Source organism: Carex rostrata, chromosome 10 (genome assembly GCF_964058835.1).
Source record: "Carex rostrata chromosome 10, lpCarRost1.2, whole genome shotgun sequence".
Lineage (NCBI taxonomy): Eukaryota > Viridiplantae > Streptophyta > Magnoliopsida > Poales > Cyperaceae > Carex > Carex rostrata.
The window spans coordinates 11,960,421-11,981,392 of NC_135927.1; the positions used below are offsets into that span (position 1 = coordinate 11,960,421).

At 36.3% G+C, this 20,972-nt stretch overlaps 1 protein-coding gene across 4 annotated transcripts; it reads right to left on the reverse strand.

Annotated features, from left to right (window-relative positions):
- Nucleotides 1-3,657: 3,657 nt before the first annotated feature.
- On the reverse strand, nt 3,658-19,933 carry NOXY38 (tetratricopeptide repeat (TPR)-containing protein). Of its 4 annotated transcripts, none has more exons than XR_013513548.1 (30): nt 19,752-19,933; nt 19,353-19,617; nt 18,971-19,035; nt 18,316-18,505; nt 17,672-17,803; nt 17,264-17,420; nt 16,619-16,815; nt 15,957-16,058; nt 15,626-15,761; nt 14,724-14,852; nt 13,838-14,144; nt 13,195-13,299; nt 12,985-13,103; nt 12,674-12,782; nt 12,290-12,367; nt 12,030-12,107; nt 11,501-11,617; nt 10,764-10,934; nt 10,566-10,652; nt 10,049-10,177; nt 9,706-9,858; nt 9,548-9,616; nt 9,042-9,200; nt 8,848-8,904; nt 8,706-8,746; nt 8,296-8,491; nt 7,386-7,695; nt 5,286-5,393; nt 4,894-4,944; nt 3,658-4,547 (listed from the first exon to the last, which is right to left on the reverse strand). XR_013513548.1 is itself a non-coding variant. In XM_078310230.1 (30 exons), the coding sequence occupies exons 2-30, from the start codon at nt 19,615-19,617 to the stop codon at nt 4,122-4,124; spliced, it is 4,149 nt and encodes a 1,382-aa protein (XP_078166356.1). In that variant the 5' UTR covers nt 19,752-19,933; the 3' UTR covers nt 3,658-4,121. The 4 variants fall into 4 exon arrangements, 3 of the variants coding, with proteins under 3 accessions (XP_078166356.1, XP_078166354.1, XP_078166357.1); XM_078310230.1 differs by having other exon boundaries at nt 8,372-8,491; nt 17,690-17,803; XM_078310228.1 differs by having other exon boundaries at nt 8,372-8,491.
- Between the last annotated feature and the right edge of the window lie 1,039 nt (nt 19,934-20,972).

Consider the following 20,972-nt stretch of genomic DNA (forward strand, 5'->3'; position numbering starts at 1 on the left):
ACTGTTCAATGTGCTTTTTTAGAAGCACCTTTTACTCTAGAAGAAATTCATAGAGTTGTTTTTGCATGTAACCCCAATAAGGCACCTGGTTCAGATGGCATGTCTTTCCAATTTTATCATTCATTTTGGGATATCCTTAAGGAGGATCTTTTTCATCTTTTTCAAGCTTTTTATAATCATAATTTAGATGTTTCTAAGTTTAACTTAGCAAGTATCTGCTTGATTCCAAAGAAAGAACATGCAGTTACTGTTAGAAATTATAGGCCAATTAGTTTAATTAATTGTAGTTTTAAATTAGTTACTAAACTGCTAGCAGACAGATTAGCTTGTGTTATAGATTCTTTGATAGATCCTTCTCAAACAGCTTATATTAAGAGTAGATTAATCCTAGATAATGTTGTGTGTGCCCATGAAGTCTTGTATCAAGTCAAGATCAAAAAACAAAAAGGTGTTCTTTTCAAACTTGATTTTGAAAAGACTTTTGATCATGTTAGTTGGGATTTTTTATTTGAAATTTTAGAAACAAGGGGTTTTGGTCAGAGATTCATTACTTGGATCAAGCTGACCCTAGAGGGAAGTAGAACTTGTGAACATAGGTAATATTCTAAACTTACATTTTGCAAATGATACTCTTTTATTCCTAAAGGCTAATCCAACAGTCTTGTTACATGTAAAATGGTTGCTTGTAGGTTTTGAAAACCTCTCAGGTCCCAAAATAAATTTTGGGAAAAGTGAAATGTATCCTTTGAACTTATCAAATGATGAATGTCCTGCTTTAGCATCAATTTTGGGTTGTAAAGTTGCTTCCCTTCCACTTACCTATCTAGGTGTTCCAATTAATAGTTCTAAACTATCTATGCTTGATTGGCAAATCCTTATAGATAAAATCGAAAAAAGATTGCAGAGTTGGAAGGGTTCCTTACTCTCTTTGGGAGGAAGAGTAACTCTTATAAACTCTGTACTCTCTGCAATTCCACTATATTGGCTTTCTATTTATAGGATGCCTGCCAAGATAAGAAATAAGATAGATAAAATTAGAAGGAAGTTCTTATGGCATGGGGGTAATTCCACTATAAGGAAATACTCCTTAGTGGCTTAGAAAATTGTATGTAAAAGCAAAGATCAATGTGGCTTGGGTATTCTAGATCTGAAATTAATGAACAAATCTCTTTTAGCTAAATGGTGGATTAGATTTAATGATAACTCAGTTAAGGGTAAATGGAAGGACATTCTTTTCAGTAAATATGAGAAAAGAACTTCTCCTTCTAGATGCTCCCCTTTTTGGAAGTCCATTCTTAAAGATTACATGGTCATTAACTTGGGTTTAAATAAGGAGATGGGTAATGGTCTCACAACTGCCTTTTGGGTGGATAGATGGCATTCGGAGCATGCTTTACAACATCTATTTCCTAATTTTTTTTCTATTGCCTCTGACAGGTTTATTTCTGTTGCAAAGGCTTTTGCCTCCTCTCATTTATCTCTATCTTTTAAGAGAAATTACTGGTATTTATTTAGAAGAATGGCTTGTTTTACAATAGACCTTTCAGCACTTTACCCTTTCCTCACATTTAGAGGATAGACTAATTTGGAGATGGTCTCAAAATGATCTGTTTACTGTTAACTCATTCTATAAATGGCTTGAATTTGGTGGATTTCCAAATTATGAATATATATTTGGAAATCTCATATACCTCTGAAAATTAAAATCTTTTTATGGCTTTTAAGAAGAGATAAGATTCTTACCAAAACTAATTTGAGAGAAAAATGTTGGCCAGGGGAAGTCACTTGTGTGTTTTGTTCAGCACCTGAAAGTGCAAACCATCTTTTTGTCAACTGTTCATATATTAATTCCATTTGGAATTGGATTGCTTCCCATAACAACTTTATTTTTTATGGTATTTGTTTAGAGGATCTCTGGTTGATTGATGCATGTATACATTTAAAAGATACAAATATTGTAGTCCTTCTCCAAGCCTCTGTCCTTTGGACAGTTTGGTTAGAGAGGAACAGAGTTTTCTTTAATAACTCTGCTCCTTTACCTATTAAATCAATAGGTCTTAAAATTATTTCCTTAGCTCATTTATGGTGTAACTCTATTCCTAAAAATTATATTCTCAAATTAAGCCTAATGTTGTCATCTGATGTTAAGAACGTCCCAGATTAACTTCAGGAGGAGGGAACAAGCAGTCTAGACATTGTTCAAACAGTGACCTTGCTGCTGTCCTTGGCAGAGAGACCCCAATAAATACAACACAAGATGGTGGAGATGGCAACCGCCAAAATCCAATGTCTGGTGTAGAACTGAATGAAGATGAAGATGGGGTGGACTGGGATGCTCTAGAATAGTTTAGGGCTTTATTCTATACTTTATTCTCTGTTAGCTTCTATGTTTGTTTTACATGATGTATGTTTTTTATTTCTCTTTTGGTTGTTTTTGGTGATCATGTAAACTTTGAACATCTGTATGATCTTTATGCTTTTGTTTTTGGTATTCATTTTGGATACCATAATAGAAGTATTTTGATTTCAATATAAAATCGGTGAATATTTTCACTACTTTTCAAAATAGTTCCTTTGCAATTCCCCTTTCGCACTTGTGTTCTGTTCAAAGTAGATATAAATATGCAATTCCCCTTTCGCACTTGTGTTCTGCTCAAATTAGATATAAATATTTAATGCTTGCTTATGTGTAGTATTTTTTTTAAAAAAAAAATTATGATATCATTTTTGGAAAATAAATATTAAATTAAACAGAGCACAGCTGTCATCATTCAAACAAGCTCACTGCCATCGGTATTCATTACTTTATTTTTATTTTTATTTTCATTTTTAGGCTAATTTGCCAAAACAAACAATCATGATATGTGTAGTGGTTTATATCGGTGGTGAAATTCGACACGGTCCAATGGGAGCTGAGTACAGCATAAACCCTCTGATTAGTTTTCCTGCAACTTATGGACAAGGTTTTAATGATGTGAAAAGTGCAATTTACCACCGACTTGGATATCACAAGAATGATTACAACCTAAATATTCAAGCACGGTGTGATGTCGGTGTTGGGTGCGACCGCTTTTACCAATTAGTAACAATTTGAGACTATTTATGATATGACTGAGGCTGCTGGAACTCAATATCAAATCCTAGCGTTGTACATAGAGAGACTGTTGCAAACCTAAGAGGAGAGTAGATCTCCAATGAAGTGTTGACAGTGTTGTACCTGAGACATAACCAAGACCTACTAAGACTCGGTACCAGGAAACTCTGATAATCGGTGTCAAGACCTACTAAGACTCGGTACCAGGAAACTCTGGTGTCAATGTCACTTATTCACACACACAAACAAAAAAAAAAAAAAAAAACACATTCTAATGTTTTGACATTATAATAATTTATTTAAAACCCTACTTACCTATCTTTTCTCTTAATTAACACATTATTAACAATTCATTTTCAGTTACAACTATTTATTATTTCAAATGTACAATCTTTTACTAATCCAAATAACATCATTTTCATACTAATCACTATTTTTTTCTTTATTCTCATCTACTAATCTCAAATTTCACTATTCTAACTATTCTAACTCCCATTCAAACATACCCATGTTCTAACAAAAGCAAAAGCTAACTGTCAGACATTTTAAATTCACACACATAGGAAGTTTAAGAAAACTACTGAAAAGTGAATTATTTGACTTGTTAGAATTTACTACATCAAAAATGTTCTACAAGCATGCTCTGCTCAAAATCACCTCTAAAACATTACGCAAAGAACAAAAAGTATAAAAACCTGCATGAAAAACTGCCACAGGTTATTACTAAGCGTCAGGGTTCAAAAACCCAATAAATTAATCATGAGCTCATCCCCCCCGCCGCATCTGCACCTAATTTTTGGGCATAAACTTGAAACCATAGTTTCAACTTTCAACTGTAATTTATGTTCTGAATCAGTCTCACCATCGCCATTATTTTATTGACGCCATCTTTTGAAAAGACAACCTTAAACCATGCCACTTAAACTCAGGTTAGGAAAAAGAAAAAAGAAAAAAAGGATAGGAACTATTGAAAAGACGTTCAGAGGCTCCCCCCAAAAAATGTAAATTTATTGGAAAAAAAAATTCTTCAGGAAGATGTTGCTTTTGACTTCGATTTTTGTTTCTTTGGTTCCAACGAAGTGCCTAACCCTACTGGGGCAGTTGTTTTCTCCTCTACCGGGTGAAGTGTCTCATTTCCATTTCCATTTCCATTCTCATTTCCAACATTTCCATTTCCACTAGACTCAGCCTTCACCCCAGCACCACTTGCTGGCACCTCACCTGAATTTATTATATTGAGGAGTTGGCTGAGAGATGCAGACAAGTTCTGACCAGTAGGGGCCGCTACAGGGTTCTGACGCAGTTGTTGGCCCCGAGCTGCTGCCTTGCGCCTAATCTCAGCTGCAGCACGGGCTGCACGTGCATCAATGCCTCTGCCACGTGGCAGACCCTCAGTGGCTGGGGCAGGGTTGCTCGACATTGCTTGAAATGCTTGAACTAGGTCTGGGTGTGTCTGCATTACAGAGGGCATATGAAGTTACAAGTCAGTCATGTACTTGGTTACATGTTCTTTTCTTTTTTTCTTGGAACCAAGCCTTTCAGATAAAATATTCAGTTTTGTGCATCAGCACAATAATTTTATTAAACTGGATTAATTATGAATGTATTAGCAGAGTGGCTCAGTTTTTATTTTATTGTTGTTCTGAAATGTAGGGCCAAACAATTTTCCAGTTTGGAAAAACCCAACAAGGCTCAATCAGATGAACGCCTATAATTAGCATATTTTTTTGTGTATTTTATTTTCCAATTCTTGTTGCATAGAATTGTAATAGATGTACATTGACAAGAAGAAAGCTAACCTTCAAGAGATCAATGGCTTTCATTGTTGAACCTGGTGCAACCTTTTGTTTCTGTGCATACATATATATGTAGTAAATAAACAAAGAAACAAGTATAGGAAGTACATGTCCATTGAAAATCTAATATTATGTTAAGCGATCATTTTTGTGCTTATGACTTGTTAACTACTGTATGTTTTACTTGAATAAAACATAACCAAAGCAACTCATTTCGTAACCTTAGGAAATAGATTACTAGTAATCTAGTATGATAGTTTAGAAATCTGCACCATCGTGGAAAAATAAATAAATTTTGGCAGTGTTGTTTCATTTTAGAGTAGGGAAATATAAGAATCAACAGGACCATCCATCTACACTAAATACAGACAGGTTGAGTGGGTTACAACAAGTACCTGTTGCTCTCTCAATTTAAATGTCTTGATCCAGTTCTCAGAATCCTTAGTTCTAGAATCTTCTTCTCCCAATTGCTTTGCCAATATATCATATGTTTTCTTCTCGTGCTGTCATTGCAAAAGAAACGAGACGGAAAAAGGAAGCCAATAAGTATTACCTTTGGATTTAAATAAGACACCAGTGGGATATCATATTATACAAGCCAGACAAAGACCTAACGACATTGGACAGCACAAGTAAATTCTTTGGCAATGGGTCAAGCAGGGTCAATCCGGGTTCTGCATGATTTATAAATAAGTGTATTTATGAATTTTTCTTGGCTAAATTCATCCCCATCCAACACTAGGCCACTGGGACAAATAAGGTTTGAGGCAGAGCCCCATGAAGATCAGGTAGTATCCATATCACATTACCTTTTGCATGAAAAATAGGGCCACCGAAATTTTAGCCTTAATTTTAACACACAAGCTTGCAATCAAGCACCAACAGGTAAAACAATCACAGCCCACTAGTAATTCACAAAACCTTGACATTGCCCAGAAACATCAACCCAATGGCCATACATAACCTAACTATTCTAATAAAAATCTCCTCACAAACAGAAACACCCTTGACCAAGAACAGAAACAAATTACTTTTTTCTCATGTTATTCATGCACTGAATGGCCATTCTAGAAAGTTCTGGACTGTCCAAATTTGATCCTACGATTCACATAAATTTTCTATGGAAACCCCCACTAAAGATTATTTTAACACAAATCTCCTCACAAACAGAAACACCCTTGACCAAGAACAGAAACAAATTAATTTTTTCTTATGTTATTCATGCACTGAATGGTCATACTAGAAAGTTCTGGACTGTCCAAATTTCATCCTAAGATTCACATTAATTTTCTATGGAAACCCACTCTAAATGGCTTTTTGGTGAAACAGTAGAACAGTGGAAAAGTAGAAAATAGAACAGACTTCTATTTCATCCTATTCCAATTGTGTTCGGTGAGAGAGGAAAGTGTTGAAAATTCTCTGTTTCCGCAGGGAAGAGAAGGATATAAGGTTGTGCCGTGTGCAGACGTTATGCTTAAACCACCCTTGCCACATGAAAATTTGCCTATGTTGACTCTCAAGAATCAATGTTGCTTTCTTTCATACCAAAGCAGCGCCAAAGCGTACCGATGCCTACCTATAGTAGCTTACTTACCTTACCAAAGCAAGTAATAGCGAGCTGGTGTATTTGGCAAGAAAACTTAGGATAGATATCAACTGTAAGATTTCTTTTTGAAAGTAAAAGACTAAATAACACAGAAAGGACTAGAATAAATAGCTTTTCTAAATATCAGTTAGAACTGATTATTATAAGGGTTCTATCTTTACTATTTAATGAGGTAGAAGAATCTACTATGACTTAATTCTTTTATATTCTTTGGCACGGGCCACTCCAACATCGCATCTATCTTGCTCGGATCTGTAGATACCCCTTTTTCAGATAAACAAATCCCAAGCCCAAGGAAAGGATTCTCTCATTCCAAGTCCATCTTTGCGTGCCAATTAGCTTATTATGTAAGATTTTATAACAAGGTGTTTGAGCGTAGGGCGGAAGGAATAGACAAGGTGACTAACGCTAATAAAACTGCCGAAAAGAATTAGTTAAAAGCATTAAGCAGTGGAAAAAAAGGGTAGTGCAATGAAAGTGGCGAGCATATATTACACTATTTAAGCCCACTTGGTCGATTTTCTAATAGAAATAAAAGTAAATCGATTAAGCTTGGACCTGGAGCAGAAGCAGTTAGGATTGTAGGACTATTATAATTCCGTGAAATTGGCTATTCCATCCACCAAGTGGAATAAGGTAGGAAACTCAAGTTCAAAGAGGGATTTGACTGCACAATATCTGGCCCAGTTCCACTTTTCCACAAATCCATAAGTCCACAGTTTCATTATTGTTCTGCTACTATTCTGCCACAATTCCTCTATTCCATGCTGCCGAACAGCACATAAAAGATCATTCATGGGGAGACTCTGGTCCACCGGTGTTAGATCAGGCAGTTCATATTTGATAATTAGGGTCAAACTTTAAGGGCATGGATAGTAGCAAACTATACCTGAATGGAGAGCTTGAAAGCACCCATGCAGTTGAAGGCAATGGCTAGAGCATGGTAGCAGACGGCAGTTTGAATGTGTTCAGTGCCAAGGAGGCGCTGGGTCTTGCTCAGTGCCTCCTGCAGGTATCGCAATGCTGTGTTCATGTTTCCTGTATCCTGATACATCATCGCCACATTTATCAGTGTCCCTGTCATATCTGGGTGGTCGGGACCACTTGACAGGCTCAGCAACAGAAGCGTGCGTGACATATGTCGAAGCGCCAGGTCTACCTGATTCAGCTGATGGTAGAACAAACCCATGTTCCCATAACTGCAAGGAGAAAACCACACAAACAATCAGCAAAAGGTAGCTATGCAGATGGTGAGCATTGTCCTCATTGAGAAGATATTTTATTTGACTGTAAAAATATCTTCTCAAGTGTCCCCCAATTTTCCATGCTATCAATAGGCATTCCAAATTGCAGTCTGGGTCCTTGCTACCCCTTTTTTCAGTCAAAAATAAAAGGATGCTCAAGAATAGTCTGCAGAAATTTATTGAATAACTTTTTTCCTAAGAAGATTCCACATCAAAATATTTGTCTTATTTTTATTACTTGGTCAAGGTGGATAAAGGAAGTGCCTGACAAAAATTATATTATGAAGAAATATTCAGTTTTACAATGAGGTGAACAACGGAGATGCCCAATGAATAAGGAACTAAATGTGGAAGAAGTTGCACTAAGAACCTCAAATTGTTACATTTGCCCCAATGAAAGGCAAAATAACACAACTTATAGGCTTATGTCAAATATCACATGTAACTCTGATAGCATTGGAAATTTTCTAAGGTTACTCCTATCACAATGCATTTCTTTGAAGATAAACAAACTACCCACACAGTTTCAACAAGTGAAAAGAGAGTTTAATTTACTTTTAATAGGAGCAAACAGAACAGATCTTTAATGTTTACAATTGCATGCTCATGATATTTCCAATGTCTTGCATACCTATGTGCCGTATCAGGATGATCAAGACCTAGACACCTCTCATTTATTATGAGCTCTCTGTGCTGTTGCACCAATGCTCCTCCAACATCACCAGCATGGTATAGAACCATTCCAAGATATCTTATCAAATAAAGAGAAAACAAAAGTGACTATTGATGCTATCCAAAATTGACAATCATAACTCACATAAATGAAAACAAAATAACAGCTTTCAATTCAATACGACAATACAAACAGCATTTGATAGAAAGATGTTGAATCAGCAAATGAGATATTTGTCATGTTTGAAAGTAATGCCATGAGTAACATGTTAAAAAAAAGCTAGAAACTGTACCTGCAACAGTTAGCTACATCCTTGTGCATAGGGCCCGTAATCTATTATTATGCACCAAAAACCAATGCAAGTAATACGTTACATTGTCAGAGAGAGAGTATACATCTTCACACAAAGGAGAAAGGGAGAGAGGGAGTGATACCTGTTGAAGCAAAGCAAATGATTCGCTGAAAAGAGTGTAGGCTTCATTGAGTTTTCCCTGAAACAAAAAGTTTATGACCATATGTCATGTAAATTAAACCCATACAAGTACCTCGCTACTGAAGAATATTATAAGCATTACCAAATGTATGAGATAGCATTAATATAGCATCCAGAAAAATGCAAAATGAGTACCTCTGCCAGACGGATTTTTCCAGCTTCCATGAGGTCATTGGCTTCAGTACAAACCGGTATTGAGTGCTTCACCACTGGCTGAAGATTCAAAATATCCGAGACTTGAAACGGAGTGGATGCTTGTAGATCATACTTTCTAGATGCTATTGTTATTCCTATCTGTAGCAAAGACAATGTTGGTACAAAGGCAATGGTAAACTTAGAAATAAAACAAAAACAGTTTTTAAGCTTAGGAAAATTTACCAAATTAAGGTTTAATGTGTCACTGTAATGGTTGCACAGAAAGTTACTAAATGCTTTATGCGTATTTATGGGTCCTTCAGATTTTTCAGTCAATATAAGAAGATCAAACCTCAATTTATAAAAGCATAAACTATGCAGGTTTTCTTACATTTATGAAATTAAGTAAATGAAAACCAAGATGCAATTTGCACAGAACTGGTGTAAATGAAGATTATATATCAAACCCCTTGTTGTTAAGTTTTCAGATTTCTTTTTAAAATTACCTTCATGCACAGATTACGTAGCACAGGGACCTTCTTAACCATTGACCTCACATCCTCCGGCACTTCAAACTACACAAGAGAGCAAAGTATGTTACTAAAGAATAAAAACTCAAAACATGTAAAACAAGTCACAAAGATCTAGGCACAGATTTCAGAACCTGGTACTTGGATTTTGCAAACTCATTGATGCTGGTCCAAGCTCCATCAGAGGTCAGAGAGGTGTATGAAACAGAACCTTTTGTGAAGGCCTGACCACCATGGGCCCGCCTTGTTGAGCCCCTAATAGACTTGCTAGTCTGAAGCTCATGACCCTATAAAAAAAAGAAGCCAATAAAAACAAAGATGTCAGCCTCAATTAATCAATAAAAAATGGATAAAGACAATGGTACTGAAAAACAAATGATAAACCTACAAAAACTATTTAACAATGGTCCAGCACTGAAAGTCTGAACCTAACCAGTTAAGTACTAAGCAGAATAGTTATATTATGTGCTTTATTACCTTCTTGTGAGATTTGGATTGCACAGAGCTCCCTTTGACGCTTGTGGGTTGAACATCACCCATAAGGCAGTTGATGAAGTGAGCTACTGCAGGCCCCACATCATGGTCATCAGTTGCCCTTAGCAAATCCTGAAATACAGAAGAAAAAATTGAAATAGGGAACAGATCAAGTCCTTGTTTGAAGGCATGTGAAAGTAGGGAACTGTTTCAAATTACACCAAGCAAACAGAAGGCATGGGACCATACTGCTCAAGTATTGGTACAGTACTATATGCAGTAAAATAAAGAATGATCAATGAACCTGCAGCTCATATAGACACCAGTAAAATGAAATCCATAAGATTGTTGGGCATAGTTGGACTATCCTAAAAGTTCTCTTTCCATGCTCAATATATTTAATTCTTTTTGTGTGTTTTCTTCCCTTGAATTGGTCCTCAGTGCACACACATTCAACAACTAAGTCAATAAAAAGTAGAAAAGATATTTCCCTTGCAAAAGGAAAAAATAAAAATTGTACCTTAACGACATGCTTAGCAGATCTAACAACAACTTCCGTCACAAACAAAGCCCAGAGGTGTGGCATATGCTTCACCATGACGGCAATCTACCGAAAGAATGGGGTATTGAATAACATTCAATTTATTAGTATTCTACAATTACAGGTTTTCTTCTAATATTGAAATAGTGTGGGTCACAGGAAGCAAACTCAACTCACCTTCCCAAGGTAGCGCATGTTTATCCCATGGCTGTGCAATGCATCAGTCAATGTTTGACCATCCATTGGGGATATGTCGAGGGCACAAAGGTCTTGGACAAACTTTGGAATAACCACATCTGTGAGGTATGTACCAACATTGCGTACTAGAGCTTCATCGGCCTCAATTTCCTGTGAAAGGAGAGCGACAAGAGATTAGTGGTGATATCAAAGGGAAGGGGCGGATCTAAAGCCATTCAAAAGGTGGCTAAGCCACCCCTATGATTTTAAAATTTTAATTATGTGTACTAAGATTTAATTGAATTTTATTTTTTTAGAACATTTTATATAGAGTTAGCCCCCCTCATAAATATCACATATCTACTTATAGTCTAGTGGCTAGAGCTTATTTTGTGTTGGTGGAGAACTTGGGTTCAATTCCCACCAATCACAATTTGTGCATTTTAAGTTTTAGCCTCCTCTATCAAGATTTTCTAGTTCCGCCCTGTCAAAAGGGATACAGAGACTTGAAGAATAGAATAGTTTGTCCACTTGTAACTGCTATGTTTGAGCAGCCTTACTAATGCCAGAGACAAAGGAGCAATGGTGGTCAGATGTCGATGCAGGTGGGGTACAGATTTCGGTTCATCAGAGTTCGAAACATATAAAATAGATTTTGCGAGAATAATCAATATTTCTTCTTTTACAATTATATATGTAGAGTTTTCGAATAAGTGGAAGGGAGAGAGAGAGAGAACCTCTGGAGCTCCAGCAAGCTTGAATTCTGTTAAGACATTTGGATTGAACAGTATTTCAGAGCTAGGCGTCAAGCCATCCTTTTCATTGAGTTTTTCATCATCTTTGATACTGGTTTCCTGAAAGAAAAATAATTTCATTGAAAGACAGCTGAAAATCAATCAACTATAGTTCAAATAACAGACCTGATTACAAAATTTCCCTACAAAAGGTTTTTGGATGAGTCACAAAACAAATTGCTACTCAAATATACAACATGGAGTAATGCAGACATCGGAACAGCACCATATACCTACTAAATAGGTATAAAGACTCATATAAATAATGCACAATACAAAAGGCATGACAAGGATAAATGGTACTTAATACAAATGGCATAATACAAAAATGAAATTACGGATACTACACTACACAATAAACTTGTGCATCCAAGAAGTAGGTGAATTTTTTTAATAGATATGGAAGTCGGTGAAGAATTGCACTCATAATGAATACCACCAGTAAACCTAAAGATCTCAAAATTCCCCTTACCGATGAACCAGTGGCAGGATCATGAGCTTCAGATTCTTCTTCAGCCTTAGGTTCAGATTGCTTTGATGTTGCTTCAGACTGTTTCCCATTTTAAGAAAAGCAAGCATTATCATACTCAGTGTCACTGACTTGATACAATGGTTAATATCATCTTCAGATGGTAACCTTTCACCAATTTCAAGTTCTCATCTTTTCTTGTTGCCTAGTATTTAATTTCACTGAGACACCAGTAAACCTAAAGATCTCAAAATTCCCCTTACCGATGTACCAGTGGCAGGATCATGAGCTTCAGATTCTTCTTCAGCCTTAGGTTCAGATTGCTTTGATGTTGCTTCAGACTGTTTCCCATTTTAAGAAAAGCAAGCATTATCATACTCGGTGTCACTGACTTGATACAAAGGTTAATATCATCTTCACATGGTAACATTTCACCAATTTCAAGTTCTCATCTTTTCTTGTTGCTTAGTATTTAATTTCACAGCTGAGAGTACTATAAGCACACATGATCTAAGGTAAAATGTGGATGAACTGAAACAAGGTTTGAGGCCTAATTGCACAACAGAAAGTTAATTTGAGGAATATGAATACTATTTTTCAATCCTTAATTAAGAACAATAAAAAGTAGGAGTCTGTGACAAGGTTACCTCAATAAATGAGGAAATGAGTTCCGGCCGTAGCACTGAAAATCGGTGCTCTGGTCCTTTGTAGTTTGAATCTCGAGGAGTCACTCTCATCAAGTCCAACAAATAATGTCTACAGGAAACAAAAAAAATTAAGAAGTCAGGAAATCAATAAAGAAAATGGCAAGAAAACATATGCTGTGTTCTGAAAAGAAGATGACTCCCCATGAAGAATATAAGCAGCTAAAATAAAGTACTAGACACAAAAGAGCTTTCAACTATAAACAAAGCCCCAAACATGACACTTTCACCGAAGAGCTTTAAACAGAAGTAACCTGTCATCGCTTCCAACAATGCCCTTGCACTCAACAGGTGCAGCTAGCTTGATCTGGTTTCCAGAACCATCCAGCACCTCATGCTCCTTCAAATGGAGCCGTTTTGCTGCCTCCACAACCTAGCAAAACAGTTTCTTCCAAAATGAATAAATAAAAAATAAAATAAGATGCTATCTGCTAATTACTTCGTCAAATAGAAGGTAAACTAACCTTTGCATGGAAGGATTCATTCCAGCAAATTTTCTTGCCGTTGTCAACAGAGCCATAAAGAAGAGACTCCGACTTGTCTCCTTGTAAAATGCCAGGAATAATGCTCTACAAACCAAGACGTAAAAGTTAAAAAGGAGGTAAATTCTGCCTACTCCGACAAAAAGGTTAACACACGAGGTATATAAAATATCCTTGTGAACATGGAGATTCAATTCAAAGTAATTCTATTTTCTGATTTAAACCTTCAAAGCAACTTATCAAAAAAGTTCTCAAAATGTCTCAAAATATGTGTACCCTGAAATAAATTTTGGAAGTAACATCTCACAATTCACAAACATATGAGTGCACCACCACCAAAAATAGCTGCATAACTATAGGAATGGCATATACCACTACAAAATATTCAAATGGCCAAGACAAACTGCTAGAAAAGAAGACTAACTTTGCCCCATTCCCAATGTGTTTCAACCCAGAATTTTTAAAAAAAATGTGTATAATTATTTTGTCATATAATAGGGAAAAATTTCATACCACTGCCACCAGCATCTTATCAAATTTACAAACACAACCCCACTCTTTCGTTAACATAGAAGAAGTATACAATATTTTCTTTCTAAATAAAGGAATATACTAATATTCTTACCTGTGCAACAACCCTAAATCCTCTGTAGTCAATGATGGCCATTGCAAGGTTGTACAGCCCAGGTACATCAGCCTCCTGGTATGCCTTGGTACCTCTCAGGTCATTATTTGCCGAATCATACGTGGCCTGCTCGCTGTCAGCTATCTGAGTCTCGTCAGGTGTGTCGGCATCAGTGTCTGTAATAGTTGACTTTGTTTGGGCAGAATTCTCTTGAGGCCCGTCATCTGGAGTGGGCTTCTTCTCTTTGGATAGGTTTTCAAAGTATGAGTCCAGAGCAAAGCTGAAGAAGATATTGTTGTGTACGTACCTACAGAAAGAAAAGAATATTTTGGTCAATAAACAAATGAGTGTTCATTAGAATGTACAACAAAAAGTAATGTCATTTTACATGAGAATAAGTACAACAAAAAATAGAAAGTTCTTTTGCTGATTAGGACAATATAATGGATCTTCAATTTGGATCATGATTTTTCAATCTCAGTTCTGAGTGCTGCACAAGTCTGGCAATTACCAATACAGAGTTGATATGAGGCACTCCGACCATAACAAGGTTCTACTAGACCAAAAAAAATCTGCCTAATTTCAATAAACCCCTTTGATTTTTCATTCTTTCTTTTGGGGCAGAGGGGCCAAGAACCAGCATGCACCCAATCAGCAATGTTTTAAAAAAAAGGCATGACCAATCCAAAGTGGCGCATTAGGAACAAAAAGAATGTTGAAAAACTGATGCATGCAAAGACAGTATAGCATGAACAAGAAGTACATAAACATGTTAAAACTGGTACAACCTATTCAAGACTAGATATCCAATAGGAAAGATTTTCAGATTTGTCAGTCGGAGGTGCTGAAATCGTTAATCAACCAAATTTTAGGGTCTTAAACTTACATATGGAAGCATTCCGGATCAGTTGGGTTGATAGGAAGCACACATCGATTGATCACACCAACCGCTCCTTTCACTGCCGCATCAATAAAGTCACACGACACTTTGTACAGCGCCCTGCCACGTAGAATCCTACAAGCCACAGAAACAAAGATAAAGCAAGAACAGATTTAAGAAACATTGAATGTAGTATACAGCTGAGAATTGGCAAAGCAGCTTGTATTGACGTATTGTTTAGTTAACCTATAGTCCAGTAACTTTATTTTAAAATCGTAAATAAATAGATGAAAGAAAGTCTTTGGACAAATTTCAGGTTCCAAACTGGCTGGGAATATGTCATACATAAGATGCCAATCAAAACATATCGGGTAAGGCTACGGTGCTATGGGTTGCATAGAGGGCTACGGTGCTACGGCTCAATATTCGAGTTTTCAAAATCCTAATGGTCGAGCTTGAACCGTTCATCTTGTTCTCCATATTAATGTGTGTTTGGAGACCAAATTTTACATTTTTTGGAAATTTTTTACTATTTTTTTATATAGGTAGAAAATCAGTTGATCTAAAAAATTCTGCACCATTCAGATATTTGATTTTCTACCTATCTAAAAAAATAGTAAAAAATTTCCAAAAAATGTGAAATTTGGTCTCCAAACACATATTAATATGGAGAACAAGATGAACGGTTCGGATCGACCGTTAGGATTTTGAAAACTCGAATATTGAGCCGTAGCACCGTAGCCCTCTATGCAACCCATAGCACCGTAGCCTTACCCAAACATATCAAGCATGCAATTACAATTAAAGATACAAGTCAACAAGGGGACACTTCTTAAGTAGTTTTGTCTATGACAGATACTGAAGGGAGGGAGGGGGAGAGAGAGAGAGAGGGAGGGAGGGAGGAAGACCTCTCCTGAGGGTTGGTATGAGGAAAGTCGCGGCAAGACTGGAGCTCCTCGTTCCAGTCTCGCTGCATTCCAATTGTATCACTTCCATATGTTAATATTACTGCGTCTTCTGCTCTCGCTGCGTCCCTTTTGTGCTCTGTCAATACCAATTTCCAGATATTAAAATAAAACTGTATAATTCCAAACAAGCATCTGAACCTCGCAGCTAAATAGTTAAACCAGTAACCAGAATTGAACAAAAGTAAGTCGCTATTCAGTAACCCCAACCCCCCACCCTTCAAGAGAAAAGAAACTAGAATGAGAGAGAGGAAATGAGGATACAGCTGTCTACCTGGAAGAGGGAAGGTGCTGAGCCAAGAATTAGGGGGCATCAAAGATTGTACATTTTCAAAAGGATGCGCTGACGCTTTTTGGTCCAAGATTTCACGAAAACCTACAAGAAACGAATAAAATAATCAATGAATGACTTATTAGCTTCTTTCAAAACCTGGAAGACCACTAAGTACCATTCATACAATGTAACACCAAAAGTATCTAGCCTTATAAATTTGTAAGTATCGCTCCATTTTTCCATGGGAGTTTTCCAATCTTTGCTACAATCCTTTCCAACTGATAGAGAAAACACCAGCTCAACCATGTCCACCTTTATAAGAAAAAAAACCTGACAAACAGGCTTGAAATATTCCTATATTCCTTTCTTTGGAGAACAGTTAGAGCATGCCCCTATATGACCTTGACATTCAATGTATACGAAACAACCCCTGCAAAATAGTGAAAATATATATATATATACACACCAATGTACCTCCCCATCAAATTGCTCTAATAATACCCAAACCTCCCTTTACTTCACTCCCCCTTCTATGTAGAAAATAATAAGCAGGGAGAGTTTGAGCATCTTTAGAACAACTGAAGCAAAATTAACTATAGAATATCTCAGTCGCTAGGAATATCAAGCTAGTCTGATAATATAGAACTTTCAAAATGTTGTACCTTTCTTAAACTTGGGGCTGAGCTTTTGTAGAAGGCCAAATAAAGTGCTTGACTCATGAGAGTTTTTTGAAGGCTTCGGATCCAGTGTAACTGCTGATGCACTGGAGTTCACGTAAAAACCTTTTGTGCTCCCTGTGATGCAATAGGTAGTTCCTTCCACCGTTTTCACATCAATATATATAAGATCACCAACCAACCTTCACAGAATTATTAAAAAAACAAATAACAAGTAAATAACATATATTATACAACATTTCTGGATTGTAAAACAAGATATTAAGAAGTACAAATCTCAAAAAAAGAAAATTCTCTTGTTAGTGAAATTTCTAAGAGAAGGTTCATTTACAGCACTTGGAAATAACACAGGCATTGCAATATTTTTCAGATAGCAATTCAATAGGTTAACACCCAGTAAAGGCAAAGTAATCTCAATGTAGAACTCACGGAGAACTTTAATTTTAGTAAAAGATTGTCCCAAGGAATACACCAAGTTATGGTTTGATCCAATCTCTCAAAAGTTTGCAAATAAGGTTTGTTTATGTGCCACTGTTCATCTTAGTACCAAAAGTGATTACTAATAAGGACCTGACTTGTACAACATTGGCCAGTACTTTGTGAAATTTCAAGAGGTATCAAAAGACTAACTTCCTGTAACTGGGAGGAGGGTTGAAGGAAGAGAAAATGATGCTCTCAATACATTTAATATCCTTGGGGCCCGGCAGGATCAGATTTGGTATGGAGCTCGACACATCCTCCATAAACCCTAGTCCATCAATCTCCTGAGCTTCTTGTTTCCCACTATCTATATAAATAAATAAAAAGGTATTAAGCATCATATTGAAGAATCATAATAGTAATTACTCATTGAAGAGTTGGCATGCTCTTAATTACTCATTGATTATGCAGTTCTACAAAAGTAGCCATGAACACTAAATTGTTTTAGTTCAATAAAAAATGAAAGCACACTTTTAAAAGTTATCACAGCAAACAAGATATTTCAAATATTTTGCAAGGGTGTATAGGATTTTATTAAAAGGAATTAGGAAAAGAGACCTGTGGTCTTCTGCTCGCCAGCCTCATGATGCAAAGCAAGAGATGAAGACAGAGAAACATGAAGATTAGAAAGAGAGAGGAGGTCCCTTGAACGCTTCACGTGATGCCTAATTGATCTCTCGTCGTATAATTCTACAAAACCACATTTGTTACAAATAGACACAACAAAAGACAGTGAGCAGGAAGCAGAGAAATATAAGATAACAGAAACGGAGATTCGTTTCTCATAAATATCCAATTAGAGGTGCAATTTACACCTTTATTATCAAAATAGCTTCATAATCACTTCAGAAGCTTCCTTAATGGGCAAACATGTACCTATGAGATATGCCATGCCATTATCAAAGACTACAGTTTAAGCCCACATTGCTGTTTTCACTTATTCTTCTTTTTGTTTCTTTTTTTTCAAGGGGGGGCGGGGGTTTCAAGGTGTAGAGATTGTTAGGCATCTTAACAGAAGAAATGAGAAAGAAAACCAACTGTTTCCGTGCCAAGCTTGCTCCCCCTGATTTGGTTTCAACATAAAACTAAAATCATTGTGTATCAAGCACAATGTGTCGCAGCAGACCAACTTTCAAAATTCAGCTCCTATAGGATCAAATATAAATACTCGACCTTACAAAAAAAAATAATTGTATACTTACTGGGGATAAGTTCAAGGGAGCAACCACCAGTAGTGATATCAGCAACCTCAGAGATCTCGTTGTAATCCTCCATGGGATGCAAGGAGCCGTCTTTAGAATGCAGCACCAAAGTGTAGCATGTGTAAAAGCATGTCTCTGGTGCATCAAGTAAGAACTGCCTCACATCCATTACGGAGTCACCAGGGCTCAGCTGTCATTTACAGTATCGAAAGGTCAGGATCTTACTGACACATTGGGTCTACAGGTTTTCTACTAGTTGTGCTCTATTGCATCTTATTTGCAGTTTGTTGATGTCTAAGCTACAATTGAGAACTGATGGAAATACAAAAAGGTACGCTTATTTTTAAATCACAAAACAACGAACCATCAAACAACGTGAAAGAAAAGACTAGACAGGTAAATTTGGTTAACTAGAAATAGTTTGGCTAAGCCCACTTTGTTAATGTCATTCCACATGTGCACTATCAGTGTTATATTTTGTAGAACTATTTTGAGTCACAATTTTCAACATAAAAGAGGAACAAGCAATAAGATTATACAGAAAGTGTGTCACTTCCATTATAACAACAGTGAGAAGATGACAGTATTGATCAAAATAAGATAACAGAAACCACCACAATAATGACATTTTGAGAATAAGATGAGAAGAGCTTGCCTGAAGCTCGAGCTTTTCTCCAGATTGCGCAACCTTTACTTGAACAGAATACAGGCCTATCTCCCCTGGAAATTATAAAGTGTACTTACAAATATAAATTTATACGCATTAAATAGTACATCAATTGATGCAAATTCAGAGATTTGGTATGAAATAAAGGTTGTAATAATCTGGGATTCTGGCAAGTAATGAAGGTCTGCCAAACTTAGTAACTATGTATGATCATCCAAAAATAAAATGCATAGCATTGTAGAGAACACAAATAATATACCAGCACAGATAATAACAAAGAGCTCCTAAAGTCGTGCTTTTCCTGCACATGTTTTCAAATCCCCAAAATACCCAAATAATACAAAAAATTCACAGTAAACAAGCTCACTACCTTCCTTTTGCTTTCCCGGACTTGATTTCTCATTTGCCTCTTCCTCCTTCACACCTGCTTGTGCCTCCTCAGTGTGAACATCCGTATCAGTGTTTCTAATTTCTCCATTGGCTTCACCATTTGGAGGGCTCACACCAGCTGCCGGTACATCAGAAGCAAGTACAGATGGTTCCACCGGCTTTGATTCAGGCTCGGGGATGTTGGCCGGTGCTGAGTTCGAACCAGCAGCCTTTCCCTTCTTTGCCTTATTCGATTTCCCAGCCATCTATTCAATCAAACATTAAGCAATAAATATTAGTTCGATTATGACGATCAGAGAACCTCTTGTTCTCGAAACAACTATCAGTTGACCGATTAACGAAAGAGACCACTGAAAGAGATAAGAAGGTAGGTACAAACCGATGAGATGGATGGGGAGAAGAAACGAATGAAAGAGAATCGAAGAAACGCGGAGAAGAAGAAGGCAGCTAGGGTTTAAAGGGTTTTGCGAGAGAGAGTAGAGATGAGCAAGCGTGGGGCTAAGGGGCGGCGCGCCTGGGAAGAGAGAGAAAGAGAGATGATGATTGATTACTGAAAGGCTATTTTTGGAACAACACCCTCTTGTTGTTTGTGCCTTCTCTTTTGCCGAATTTTTTATTAATAGAAATAAAATAAAATAAATATCGAAAAAGATGAGTAATTTTGTGTTTTTGCGAAAAGTAGGTAGAACGGGTTGTGACAACCCGTCCCACCGTACGGGTCCAATAAACCCGTCGCAGTTACATCCCTAATCATCTTAACCTTAATCAAATTCGTGCAAAAAAAACATGGCCGGATTTAGAGAACCCGTCCCGAAATAAAAATAAAAAATAAAATCCGGACGGGTTTACAGGACCCGTCCTGAACTTAAAAAAAAAAAAAATCCGGACGGTTTTGTTTAACCCGTCCCGGCGGAAAAAAAAAATAAAAAATAAGACGGGTTGTTTTACACCGTCCAGCTACACTTTTAATATCCCCCTCGCAGAATGCTCGATCATTTTCAATTATCGGTCATTTTCACTTAGATAGCAGAAGGCGTTCAGACAAAGACAGAAGCTCATCACACTCAGACAGAGAGAAGTAATTGTTGTTGATAGCGAAATCAAATTTTAAATAAGTAACTCCTTAATTATATTTTATGCTATATCATTCAGTAATTTTTATAAAATAATTTAATTAATATTATTTTTTATTAATGTAATAATAATAATTTGTAATTTATTCATTATTGTGTAAGTTAATAATATGTAATTTTTATTTAATTAATATTAGTTACGAATATATTTCAATAGGTAAATTTTGTAAGGTATCACTAAAATGTTATCAAATTTAATTTGTTTTTACTAATTATTGAACTTTATATTTGTTCAATTAAATGATTTTGTTATTTTCTGCTATGTCATTTAGTAACTCTTGTATAATAATTTAATTAATATTAGTTTTTATTATTATAATAATAATAATAATAATATGTGATTTATTCATTATTGTGCAGGTTAATTTATAAAAATAATTAATCATGTTGATGCTGAGGATTTATTTTGGTGGTGAAATACGACAGGGTCGTAAAGGAGTAGAGTATAGTATTAGTCCTCAATTCTC